General features: G+C 34.4%; 1 protein-coding gene across 4 annotated transcripts in view; it reads left to right on the top strand.

The window, feature by feature from the left end:
* The window catches only part of WASHC3 (WASH complex subunit 3), a 58,749-nt gene that overhangs the window by 1,381 nt on the left and 44,983 nt on the right, over nt 1-12,385 (top strand). For 2 of the 4 annotated variants that reach the window (XM_061417095.1, XM_061417093.1), the window contains 3 exons: nt 4,449-4,514; nt 6,569-6,676; nt 10,755-10,865. In XM_061417095.1, the coding sequence (XP_061273079.1) occupies nt 4,449-4,514; nt 6,569-6,676; nt 10,755-10,865 (285 nt within the window). The remainder of the gene's footprint in view (nt 1-4,448; nt 4,515-6,568; nt 6,677-10,754; nt 10,866-12,385) is intronic. The other 2 variants (XM_061417094.1, XM_061417096.1) reach the window with 2 other exon arrangements.

Genomic DNA, 12,385 nt, shown 5'->3' with positions numbered 1-12,385 from the left:
CATGGGCTTGATGCCTGGGTAGGGAAGATCCCCTGGATTAGGAAATGGCAACCCACTCCAGTATTCTTGCCTGGGAAGTCCCGTGGATAGAGGAGCCTGGCAGGCTACAGTTCATGGGATCGCAAAGGGCTGGAAACAACTGAGCGTGCACACACAACCCAGTGACAGGTTAGGCACCAGATCCAGGGACACCTGTCTTAACAAAAAACTAAAAAAGAGAGTGGGAAGGAAGATGGGAAGCATGACTTGAAATTGGTTTGAAGAAAGGAGAAAAAGAGGACAAGGAAGTGGGACAGTCATCTAAAACCAAAAGGTTCTTGATCAGTTTCCTTTACTACTTGAGGATCGTGTTAAACCTTAGGGCTCCACTTTGGGGTCATGAACCACCTGAGTGCTGAAATTACTATTCATCATTTGAGTATCCCCCACGATCCAGTCCTTGAATGAGACTTTTGTAGCTCAGTTGGTTAAGAATCTGCCTGCAGTGCAGGAGACCTGGGTTCAATCCCTGGGTCAGGGAAGATTCCCTGGAGAAGGAAATGGCAACCCACTCCAGTATTCTTGCTTGGAAAATCTCATGGACACAGGAGCCTGGTGGGCGGCAGTCCATGGGGTCGCAAAGAGTCGGGCACGACTGAGTGACTAACACTTACTTACACAATCCAGTCCTTGAATGAGACTTTTCATAGAGGGGTGGTTCCTGCCTAAAAAGTATAGGAATATAGATGTCCTTGGGGCCATTATTCTGTGTTAAGAAAAGGATACACTTATATACACTTTAATATATTAAAATCATTGTGCTCAGTTCAGAGGCTAGAGAAAATTTCCACACAGATACAACAGTATTTCTCCATAAGCTTGCAAATTCTACTTTACAAAAGTTCAGTGACCACTTAAAATTAAATACCTTTTCAGTGGGGAATCCCTGATGGCTCAGCTGAATCTGCCAGCAGTGCAGGAGACAGGAGATGCAGGTTTGATCCCTAGGTGAGGAAGATCCCCTGGAGGAGGAAAATAGCAACCCACCCCAGTATTCTTGCCCAAAATATCTCACGGACAGAGGAGCATGGTGGGCTGCAGTCCACAGGGTCTCAAAGAGTCAGGTCTCTGCGAGTTGGGCCTCAAAGAATTGGACACAACTGAGCACACATACAGATAAAGTATAACAATAAATGTCTTGTTGATTGCTTATCCATTATCAAAGCCTCATGATTGATTCTTTCCTCCCTTCTGTTCCTCTCAACTACCCTCCTCTAACTGTTTTGACTATATCACTATTTCCTACTTCCTTGAACCCCAGAAAAAACTTTGTTGACAAAAATTGATGAAATTTAAAAGTAGCTAATTGCCTTTTTCTCCTTAATGGATGGTAATTTAGGATTGACTGTCACTCATTATTTAGAATTCAGCTTGTAGCATTCATCTTGGATATTTATGTCAATTGTAGACTTTTTACTTGGTGTGATGATAGTAATATTTATTCTGTGCTAGGCATTGTGCTAAGTGCTTTACATGTACTTAATTATCACAGCCCAGACCTTTAAGAAAGGTCCAGTTATCTCTTTTTTAGAAATACAGAAACTGAGATGTAGAAAGGCTTAAATCATTTACTTATTCATGCACTCATCGTATACTTGAGGGCATAGTATTTATAGCTGCAGTAGCTATTTGCCTACATTCAAATAGCTAGAAAGTAAGAGCTGGGATTCCAATTCTGAAATGTTAACTGATTGCAATCTTCTGTTCTGTTGCACCATCTGATCTGAATAAGAGGCGTGTTTATATCATTTTCAAGTGAGAGATTACACTGTCTTCTTTATAGTTATTTCAAAATTTAGTTTTTAGATTTGTGTTCTCTTCTTTACCATGCCATTTCTATTTAATATAATGTCTTATATATAATAAACTCCAGGGATATAATATACATATTCATACATGAAGGGCCATTTTCTCCCAAGTTAAGATCAATTTCCAAACTGGGTTGTTATTTGTTTATAGCAGCTATTAAACCTGTGGTCTTTGTTTAGTTAAAGCCTTAAACAAGGACCAAAACCACTCTGTTTCCCTCCAAAAAAAAAAAATTTGAACTTCAGCTGTTACTTTTTGAACTTGAAGTGAACTGAAGGGAAAAGAAAACCTGGTGAGTTTTGGTTTATTTGGGTTTTTTTGTGAGGGGGAGAGCTGTTGGGGTTTTTTTGTTTTAACTTTTTCACCTAAATTTTAAATAGGAAGTACGTGGAGAATAGCACAAGTTCTGTGCATAGCATAGATAAGACTGAGTGGAAGTTTAACCTTATTGTGAATTTTAAAGTTAAAGGTATTCAGCAAACAGGGCAATCAGGTATATTTGATTCAGACTTGTAACATGCCTAGAATACTGGGATTTTAGTCATTTCTAAATATTCTAAAACATTTCTTTAAAAAAAAAAACAAAAAAACTTTAAATACAAGCAAAACCTCTGAGAATTTTCACATGACCTAAAAAAAAATTTAGTGCTTATCTTCTATGTCCAATTTTTAGGCCCACCATCAGACTTCACCTTAAACCAAATAAGGTTTTGCTGAAAACCCTATTTACTGCTATAACTTTTACAACTGCTTTTAAAACTTTTACAACTGCTGGATTAAGTGTCAGATGAAGCTTAGTAAAACCATCAGTTTCTTCCCACTCTGGCTTCTAGGACATACTCAACCCAAAATGATGTACCAGGAGATCCATTCACTTAAAATACTGTTTCTCTTTTAAAGAACCGGATCTGCAAATGGGATATTTTACAAACCTGAAGTCCCACAGTACTTTTTTTTCCCGTGTTCAACTTTTAGCTCCATAGTTCTTCCTCCTTTTTTTATTTTCACTTGAGTAAAATGCACTGCCTTGCAAATAGGTGGGTGGTGCATCAAGAACTCTTCAACTTTATCTGAAAAACTAGGAACCTTGGAAATTCCCCTGTTGTCCCAACTCAAGATATTTCAGGTTTGCTTTAAATCCTTACAAAGAGGATGGATGGTTAAATGGATGGGAAAGTAGACATACCTTTCTGTTTCCTCTCTGCTGAAACTTTCAGAGGTGGGGACAATTACTGTTATTGATCATGTTACTTATATCCATAGTCATCTACACTTCAGAGTAGTGGTTCTCAACCAAGGAACATTTGGCAATGTCTAGAGACATTTTTCGTTGTTGCAGTTGGGGAGTTTTTGTGGCAATTAGTGGGTAGAGGTCAGAGATTCTGCTAACTATCCTATAGTGCACAGGATAGACCTTTACAACAAAGAATTATCCAACCCACAATGGAGCCAGTCAACAGAGCTCAGTCAATAGAGCCAAGACTGAGAAACCTGCTTTCTGGTGGTCTAGGAGTTTAGAAGGAAAATGCAGAAGACATAAACATCATAGAAATGAGCTTTAGCAGCCCATGAATGAAACCAGGTGTATTTTGTCAAATGACAGTGACATTTTAGAAAGTACATATTTATGTGTTATAGCAGTAATTACACAGGAACAGACTCAAAAACATTTATTATGCTGAATAATCTTTGAAAAGCAGAGGTTCTTAATTTTGCCATGGATCCTTTGGCAGTCTAGTGAAATGAAATCAATGTTTTTCAATGCATAAAATAAAATGTGTGGGATTATAAATGATATCAAGTGCATACTTTAAAATGGAGAAGGACATGGCAACCCACTCCAGTATTTTTGCCTGGAGAATCCCACGGACAGAGGAGCCTAGCAGGTTACAGTCCATGGGGTCACAAATAGTCAGACATGACTGACCAACTAACACACAACACATATATATGGCTCATGTAACGGTACAGAATAACTAGAGCATGGTAAGCTCTTGGTTCTGGTTTATCTTGGGTTTTAATTGTTGGTTGATTCCTTTTGCTTTTTTAGTATTCTTATTTTTTTTCTTTGTTTTAATTATTCCCGACATTAACTACTTATCTTCCAATTTCATCTTTTTTTACTTTTCAAACTTGGAAAGTTTGAATTCGGGACTAATTGTATATATTTCTGTGTTTAAGTGATATACAAAGGCAGACCCTGCTCCTTTCTGTTTGGGGCTAGTTTTTAATCCTGTGTTCTATGAAGAATTCCTTCATTCAGCAACAAGTAATTATTGGGCTCCTGTTAAGTGTCAAGTACTGCTCTGGTCACAAGGGGTATAACAGTGAATAAAAAACTCTGTCTTCAGAGGAGTTTACATTCTGGTCCCAGTGATTGATTATGGCTCTGATAATGAGTTTCATAAGACTGAAAATGTAACTTCTTCTCTATGAATACAGTTTTATAAAATAACCATGAAACATGCTAATGAAGATAATTGAATACTTGAGTTTCAATTCTTACTCGTGTAAATAAGAGAGTAGTATATTAGAAAATCACAAATATTTAAACCATAGTTTTTAACTTTATCCTTTTGTTTCTAATCTTTCTTTTTCAGAAACTAGCAGACCTTTCTCTTCGTATCCAGCAGATTGAAACAACTCTCAATATTTTAGATGCAAAGGTTTGTATTTCTGAGTAATTTATAGGATAAACTTGCTCTACATATATCAACTTTCTCAGTCGCATTTAACTTTAGTTGTATTTAGGAATGAATTCAGTTTAGCTCCTGCATCCATGACGTGGTGCAGTGCTTTCATTTGTTTAATTTATTATAATTGCAAAGGAAATAATCTTCATTATGAACCACTAACTGAGTCTGTTTAAATATATATGTGGGTCGAGGTTTCTTTCCTTATTTAATCAAAAACATAATGAGTAACATGTTAACAAATTGAATGTTATATAGTTTGCTTCATTTAATGGAAAACTCACAATTATCTTAATAGTAGTCATTGATAACACAGGAAAAATTCTATAAAACTTTACATGTCTCCAGAACAAAATTTGGAGAAAATCTCAGCTATTTTCCATTTGTAAAAAATCCCATGGATGGAGGAGCCTGGTGGGCTGCAGTCCATGGGGTCGCTAAGAGTCGGACATGACTGAGCGACTTCACTCTCACTTTTCACTTTCATGCATTGGAGAAGGAAATGGGAACCCACTCCAGTGTTCTTGCCTGGAGAATCCCAGGGACGGGGAAGCCTGGTGGGCTGCTGTCTACGGGGTCGCACAGAGTCGGACACGACTGAAGCGACTTAGCAGCAGCAGCAGCAGCAGTGAGTAGTACCAGTTCTGATGTCAGAAATCACAAAAGGTAACTGGCATATAAAAGCAAAAATAGAAGGTTGTTTCAATTTGAAAGCTTGCAGGTTTTGTATGCTTTTCTTATATATAAATAATGGAGATGCTAATATATTTTTGTGACTTTGTTCTTTTATCAAAAAAAATTGACACGAAAAAATATTTATTGACTATTTATAATCCACGGGATTACCAAGAGTTGGACACAACTGAGTGACTGAACTGAACTGAAGGAAGTGAAATTACTAATATCTTCTAGCATAGGGATCAGAATGTCTGGTTTAGGCTTTCTACATCTTCCTGTGGTCTTCAGCTACTGTATTTCCCTCAGAAGATTTCCTTAGCTTGTAATTTAGGATATTTGGCCTTGAACATGTTCAAAATAGTTTCTTAGCAGCCATACCCACTTGAAACTATTAGGGCCATGGCCACTGTGCTAAATACTGTCATCAGTCAACAGTTTTCAATGAATATTGCTGCTTTAGATCTTATTGCCATTGCTTTTTCATTATTCTTTATTATTAATATGTGTATTATTTTAATGTTTGTGGAATTCTTGAGTTAGAGTCCACGGTCACAAGTTAAGTTGCCATGTGGACAGGTTAACCTTAATTATTTCCATGACCATAAGTTAATCCTCAAAGTTAGCCAAACATTTGACAGATGTGTGTCACTGATATCAGGATGAAATCAGAAAAGAATGTGTGCATGGATCTTGGAAATCCAACCTAAAATGCCTAACCACTGACATCATGCTCATTTTTTGTGTATGGAAAATAACACATTGTAGTAACATTCAGTGATATTACTAAAGAAAGAAGAAAAGAATAAGCTGCATCATATGTTAACATGTGGCAAGAGTTTTCTCATTTCCCAGATTATTCAAACTTAAAATGTGCCACAGAGCACATTTTGAAGGGGAACAAAATATATTTAATCAAAATCTTTTTACAACTTTGGGATGTAAGTTTTCTCATCCCCCACTTTACAGGTGAGAAAATTGAGGCCTAGGAAGATATGCACAGAGTTACGTATGTTGTGACTTAAACCTTGGCAATCTGACTCCAAAGCCCATGCTCTCATTCCTTACGGTAGGATTCCTTATTAAAAAAAAATAATAATTCCTGAGAAAGAATGGTGACAAGCTAAATTAGATTAGTGAGAAATTCTTCAGAAATATTTTATTTGTCAATGCCTTTCACTTTTAAGTAGTTTATGGCATGGAGAATTTCAACCAAAGATGAGATTTTATAAAACCACTTCTATAGCTTTAAAACTTAAGAAAACTATTTAAAACACAACACATACTTAGAAACTTAGTCTTTAAAGATCTAATATTATCCTCATATACCAACATTAATTTTCTCCTCTCAGTTATCATCTATCCCGGGCCTAGATGATGTCACATTTGAAGTATCCCCTGTAAATGTCACTAGGATCACAAATGGAACACATTCTGAAGCCACTTCAGAGCAATCACAGGTATGTAATTAAGTTCCAGGAAGCATGAGCACCTCTTCTTGGGTGAACCAGATAGACCAAATCTGTAGGTTCAAATAAAGTTAAATAAAAATGTAGCACTTGACTAGTAATATTTTAAACTTTAAGATAAAAAATAAAGTTTGAAAAAAGTTACTAGCTTTTCATTTTGTTATTCTGAACAGTTTCCTGAAGTTAATATTTTTCTTGCCTATAAAAAAGAAAATTGACCTATACAGGACTAGGAATAGTCTTGAATATAACTACTTTCTTCAAGTTCACTCTGGAAATTTTTTTCTTAGTTCTTGTAAGAAATGTGTCTTTTAAATGTTTTAGTATGACACTTTCACACATGAATAAAAATAGAATAGTACAAAGACTAACCAAGTGCCCATTACCTGGATTCACCAGTTAAGATTTTGTTGCAATTGCTTCATCTGTCTTTTTTTGTCACTGAAGTGAATTCCAGGCATCATGTCTTTTCACCCATGTATAATTCCCTGAGCATCTGTGAAAAGTTCTGACATTTTCTTGTATAACCACAGTGCCTTTATCATATACAGTATAATGAGCAATAATTCCCTGGTAATATCTAACTCTTTGTTACCAAAACTCTGCTCCATGGGCCAGCAACCTACCTGAGAACTTGTTAGAAATACAGAATCTCAGGCTCTACTCCAGACCCACTGAGTCAGAATTTTCATTTTAACAAGATCCATATGTGATTTGCAGGCTCTTGAAATTTGAGAGGTCCTAATCTAAGAAACACCACTTGTCTAAAAAAGTGTGTTTGGGGAGTTGATTTGTTCAAATCAGCATCCTTGTAAGGCCCACACTCTGGCTCTTATGTTTTAATGTTCATTTATGCTCTGTATAAATTTAAATTGTGTATTACTTTTTATTTCAAGAAATAAAAATTCTTCATTGTTTAAGAATAATCGCTAGTGTATCTCAGTGAGGTATTAAAATCCAAAATAAAATAATCACTAAAATGGTGGCCTAACAAGTAATACCAAACAAACAGACTTCCTATGTATATGGAATTTTGCATTTGTACCTGGAGGTACTTTTTATGGGATATCTTTTAGATCATAATAATGTTGACCATGATTATAATACCTCCCATATAAAGGTTTCTGACTGTATGTGTGGTGTGTTAAGTGCTTTTTATAAATTAACTCATTTAATTCTCACAACAGCCCTATGAAGTAAATACTTTTATCAGTTCTGTTAATACTTTACAGATATGTCAAATGAGGTGCACAGAGGTTAACTTGTTGAAGGTCAGACAATAAATGTAAGAGCTAGAATTTTTACCCAAACAATCTGGTGTCAAGAATCCTCTCTCTTATCTGCTACACTGCACTGTCTCTAGCACCTGTGTTGAACTCATAAAACATAACCCACTTCAGTATTCTTGCATGGGCAGAGGAGTCTGACAGGCTACAGTCCATGGGATCACAGAGTCAGCCACAACTGAGCAACTGAGCACATGTGGTCTAAGGCTCTGTGTGAGAGGAGCCATATATTTAGAAGTATTGTATATTTGGCAGATGAATTAGATGACCGTTTACTTAACAGTTAGGGCTTCCCTGATAGCTCGGTTGTAAAGAATCCACCTGCAATGCAGGAGACCCCGGTTTGATTCCTGGGTTGGGAGGATCTCCTGGTGACAGGAAAGGCTACCCACTCCAGTATTCTGGCCTAGAGATTTCCATGGACTTCTCTGGCCTAGAGAGGTCCATGGGGCCGCAAAGAGTCGGACACAACTGAGTGACTTTCACTTCACTTCATTTTACTTAACAATTAGGTATTAGAAAATTTAACATCCATTTAATTAATATAACATTCCATTGTGATGATCACTGGAATATATATAATATACAAAAATAAATTCAAATGTTTACAAGGTTTTATCAATTAAAGATGAACCATCCTTTTTCTAAAACAAGGCATATGTAAAAACTATTCCATGTTTCCATTCTACCTAGTAGTTATTCTTTGGTGGATACTAACCATTATTATATTTCTGTAAATTTATAAAATGGTATCTGACTTTCAGTATTAACTTTTCCAGGTGTTACTGTGCACGCCTATATATAATATGTATTTAAAACTTGTGCAGTTGTGTTGGTCTTGCCTATTTAAGTCTCAAAAATTGATTATGAGTAATCACAACTGAATTATCTAAAATTCAGAATTACTTAATATTCTAGCAATTTTATTGAAAAATAGTTGTTAATTCATTTGGAGGATATATGAAGTGCTGTTGGCTTCCTGAATTTAAAAAATGTGGTAAAGTTGTGTATTGATTGGCTTAATATAATTGTTCAGCATGTTCTTAATATTGAAATCAACTTTTTATTTCTCTTCATTGTTTTTAATTGGTATATTTTATGTAAAATATTTTGAAATGGACTGAAGTATTGCTTAACACAGAATTTCCATTGACATTACAGTCAACTTGCTTATCAGTTGAAAAATAATCATGAACTTTTTTTTAAATCATCCATTCATTGCAATCTCCAATCTATATATGAGTCAAAGACCCAAGGTTTGCATACTGATTTTTCTGCACCTTTAATTTCATGGTTCAGATCTTATCATTACTCACAGGAGAACATCTAATTGTACAGATTGAGATTAATTTGAGAATAAAATGAAGGACAGTTGAGAGATATGATAGAAGATTTAATGGGTCATACAAATAGCAAAGGTGTAAGACCTGATATAATTAAACCTTGTTGAGCTCTTGGTTATTAGGCTGAAGTTAAAGGCTGAGTTTTAAAATCCAGTGGTCTTATATGTAATTACCATTTGCTCCATTGTGCTATTGTATGAGTTTATTGTCCTTATTTGTTTAAAAGCATACATGGGTCTTGTTGAAATTTTTTGTTTAGTTAAATGTTTTGGACGTTTTGTAATTAATGTATTTTGCAGATGGATGTGTATATGTATATATATATTTACACACACACACACACATATGCACTTTTGTACACTTGACACTGTCATATAACTGGAGTAACCTAAAGAATTTGGGGATATTTTACTTGCTTCAGCATTTAAAAGAGATTTAATTTATATTTGAATTATCTGGGGAAAAACCTTAACATATAATTTATATTCTAATAACTATGAATACCGAAGGTTTTTTTTATTTATTTACACTTCAACAGAGATATGCTTCAGCAGACATAAAATTGATATCATTCAGTTAAGGAACTTACCCTTAATGCTAACATACAGTAAGTCACTAAGTAGACTTACTATAAATGTTTAGGTTAATAGAAAAATCAAGAATTATATACAGTCTTGGCTTTGCACTTAAATGAAGATAGGATTCCAGTTTGGACGAGGTACCGTTTACACGGTACCATGCAAAGTTGAGAACTGCCTATATGATGAAACCATTTTGATCCAAAAAGACCATTCCCCATTATTCTTCATTATAAGTAGTATTTATAATCTTAACCACTCTTTGGAGAATATTAATAATTCCATCAGTAGCTGAAATATATATAAACATAATTTTGTTTGAGAAATGAGCTTCTCTTCCACAAATTCTCCAGGCCTTGCCTTTAGAGATGTTAGAATAGCCATATCCACTTAGAACAAGATTATTCAATGAATGAGAAGTATAATTGTGTAGATGGTATAGATACCTAGAAAACTGATTTCTGTCCACTGGAGTTGAACAATTGACAAATCAAATAGCTTTACTAGCTTTATTAAAAGTTTTATTAAAATAATAGGTCCATAAATAATTCATGTTTTGTATCCATACTCAAGGGACAAATAAAGCAGAATTTTAATTTTTAATGCCTTGAATATGTTTGCACTTTTATGGGAACAATATAGTGTTGACATTACATGTAACTTCCTCTGCAATCATATTTAAGTATTTGTAAATATTTGGAAACATATATCCTATAATTAAATTATTGGTATTTAAATTTAGAAATATGATTTTTTCTGATATTGTTTGCTTTAGAATAATAAAAAGAAACATCCCTTTTAAGTAACATGATGGACCCCTTTTGTGAATTGTCTAAAGATTTATACACCATGCTCTCTACAGCAGAACAGTTTACAAGACTCTGGACCACAGGAAAGTGAAGTAACACCAGAAAATATCTTAACTGTAGCCAAGGATCCAAGATATGCCAGATATCTCAAAATGGTTCAAGTGGTAAGCTGATTTGGTCTATCTTCTCTGTCTTGCAGCCTCCTTTGAAATTTTTAACCCTGGAGGTTTCATTGTTATTTTTTCAGTCTGAGAAAACTGCTAAACCAAGTGACCACGTTTTCTGTCCCCTTACTTCTTTCCTATGTTTAATGAATGCCCTGATAAAGAGTAAGCAAAAGTCAAATCTTTCTAATGAAAACTGATCTCACACTTCAAAATTAGTATAGTTTGATATAGATTTATATAAACTTTTTGCCTTTCATAATCTTTGCAAATCTTGGATGTATCAGATAGAAGAATGAAAGTGAATTATTCACTTAGTACATCATATGACTTTAGCTTAATTTCCTATATTCTAACACATGGGTTTTTTGTGTATTTTTATTCTGAATTTCACCTATCAATAGTTTGGTTCACAGAAAAGAGCATAAGTTACTTGGCCATATAAAGTAATGCTTTTAATATTATGACTTGAGAATGGGTAATTTTTCTAAGAAATCATCATTACATGGTATGATGCAAAAAAATATAACACAATATTTGCTGTTTTGTAACTGCAGAAGTTAGTTTCTTTTCATTCCTGTAGAAAGTCCTATTACAGTAGTGGAAGGAGCTAACTGTCGTTTTTCAGTTGATCAAAAAATTTAATGCTTTTGTAAAATTTTTGTTATCAGGCACAAGAAGTATACTAACATTAAATGAGAACAGTTTTGCTGACCTTGGCATTATCACCAAAATAATTTAAAAACAAAGACTATCTGACAACCAAGAAGAGTAGATTGGCTTATTTAGAAGCTACAGTGGTGACAATGGAGAGAAGAAAGTGCATTCACTTTTTCTAACTGTCAGAAGAAATGGCTTTGTCACTTTCAAAATTCTTCACTGGCAGTCACAACTCTGGGTTTTAGGCTTTGGGGAGAAAAAAACAGACTTTGGAGTGAAAATGTATAAATTTTTTAAACTAATAAAGATAAAATGGCACTAGTTTGAGTGTGAATCATGATGAATGAATTTTTAAAACTAGAACCGATGAAAGCTTAAGCTAAGCTTAAAATATGAACTGTTAAAAACTATGTCTTTGATTCTTTCAAACAAAAGAAAACTCAAAAGTTTTAGAGTAACTGTGAAAGGCTTTTTATTTAGTCTCTTCTTGCCTAACTGATATAATTAGGAAATAGTAAAATCTACTTTGTATCTGTAAGACTACCATGAAATATTTAATAAAAGACCCCATTTTAGGGTAACTGTTATATTCTTAATACATTGCCTCAAATTTTACAAGAATTTGAAAAACTCTCAATCTCCTTTTTCAGTGTAAATTCATTTCCATTTATTCCACAAATATTTATTAAACACTTGTTCTAAAGTACCATATTAAGTATTGTCTAGATTTATTTGGCCAGCTAAGGTTTCCAGACACCACTTAACATTTTTATTTTTGTTATTAATTACTTAGACAAGTTTCATTGTTTTTCAGAAGCTCATATATCATATGTTTGTATGTATATCTGTAAATGGATTCT

The sequence above is a fragment of the Bos javanicus genome, chromosome 5 (genome assembly GCF_032452875.1).
Source record: "Bos javanicus breed banteng chromosome 5, ARS-OSU_banteng_1.0, whole genome shotgun sequence".
Lineage (NCBI taxonomy): Eukaryota > Metazoa > Chordata > Mammalia > Artiodactyla > Bovidae > Bos > Bos javanicus.
This window is presented reverse-complemented; position numbering and strand designations above follow the sequence as displayed.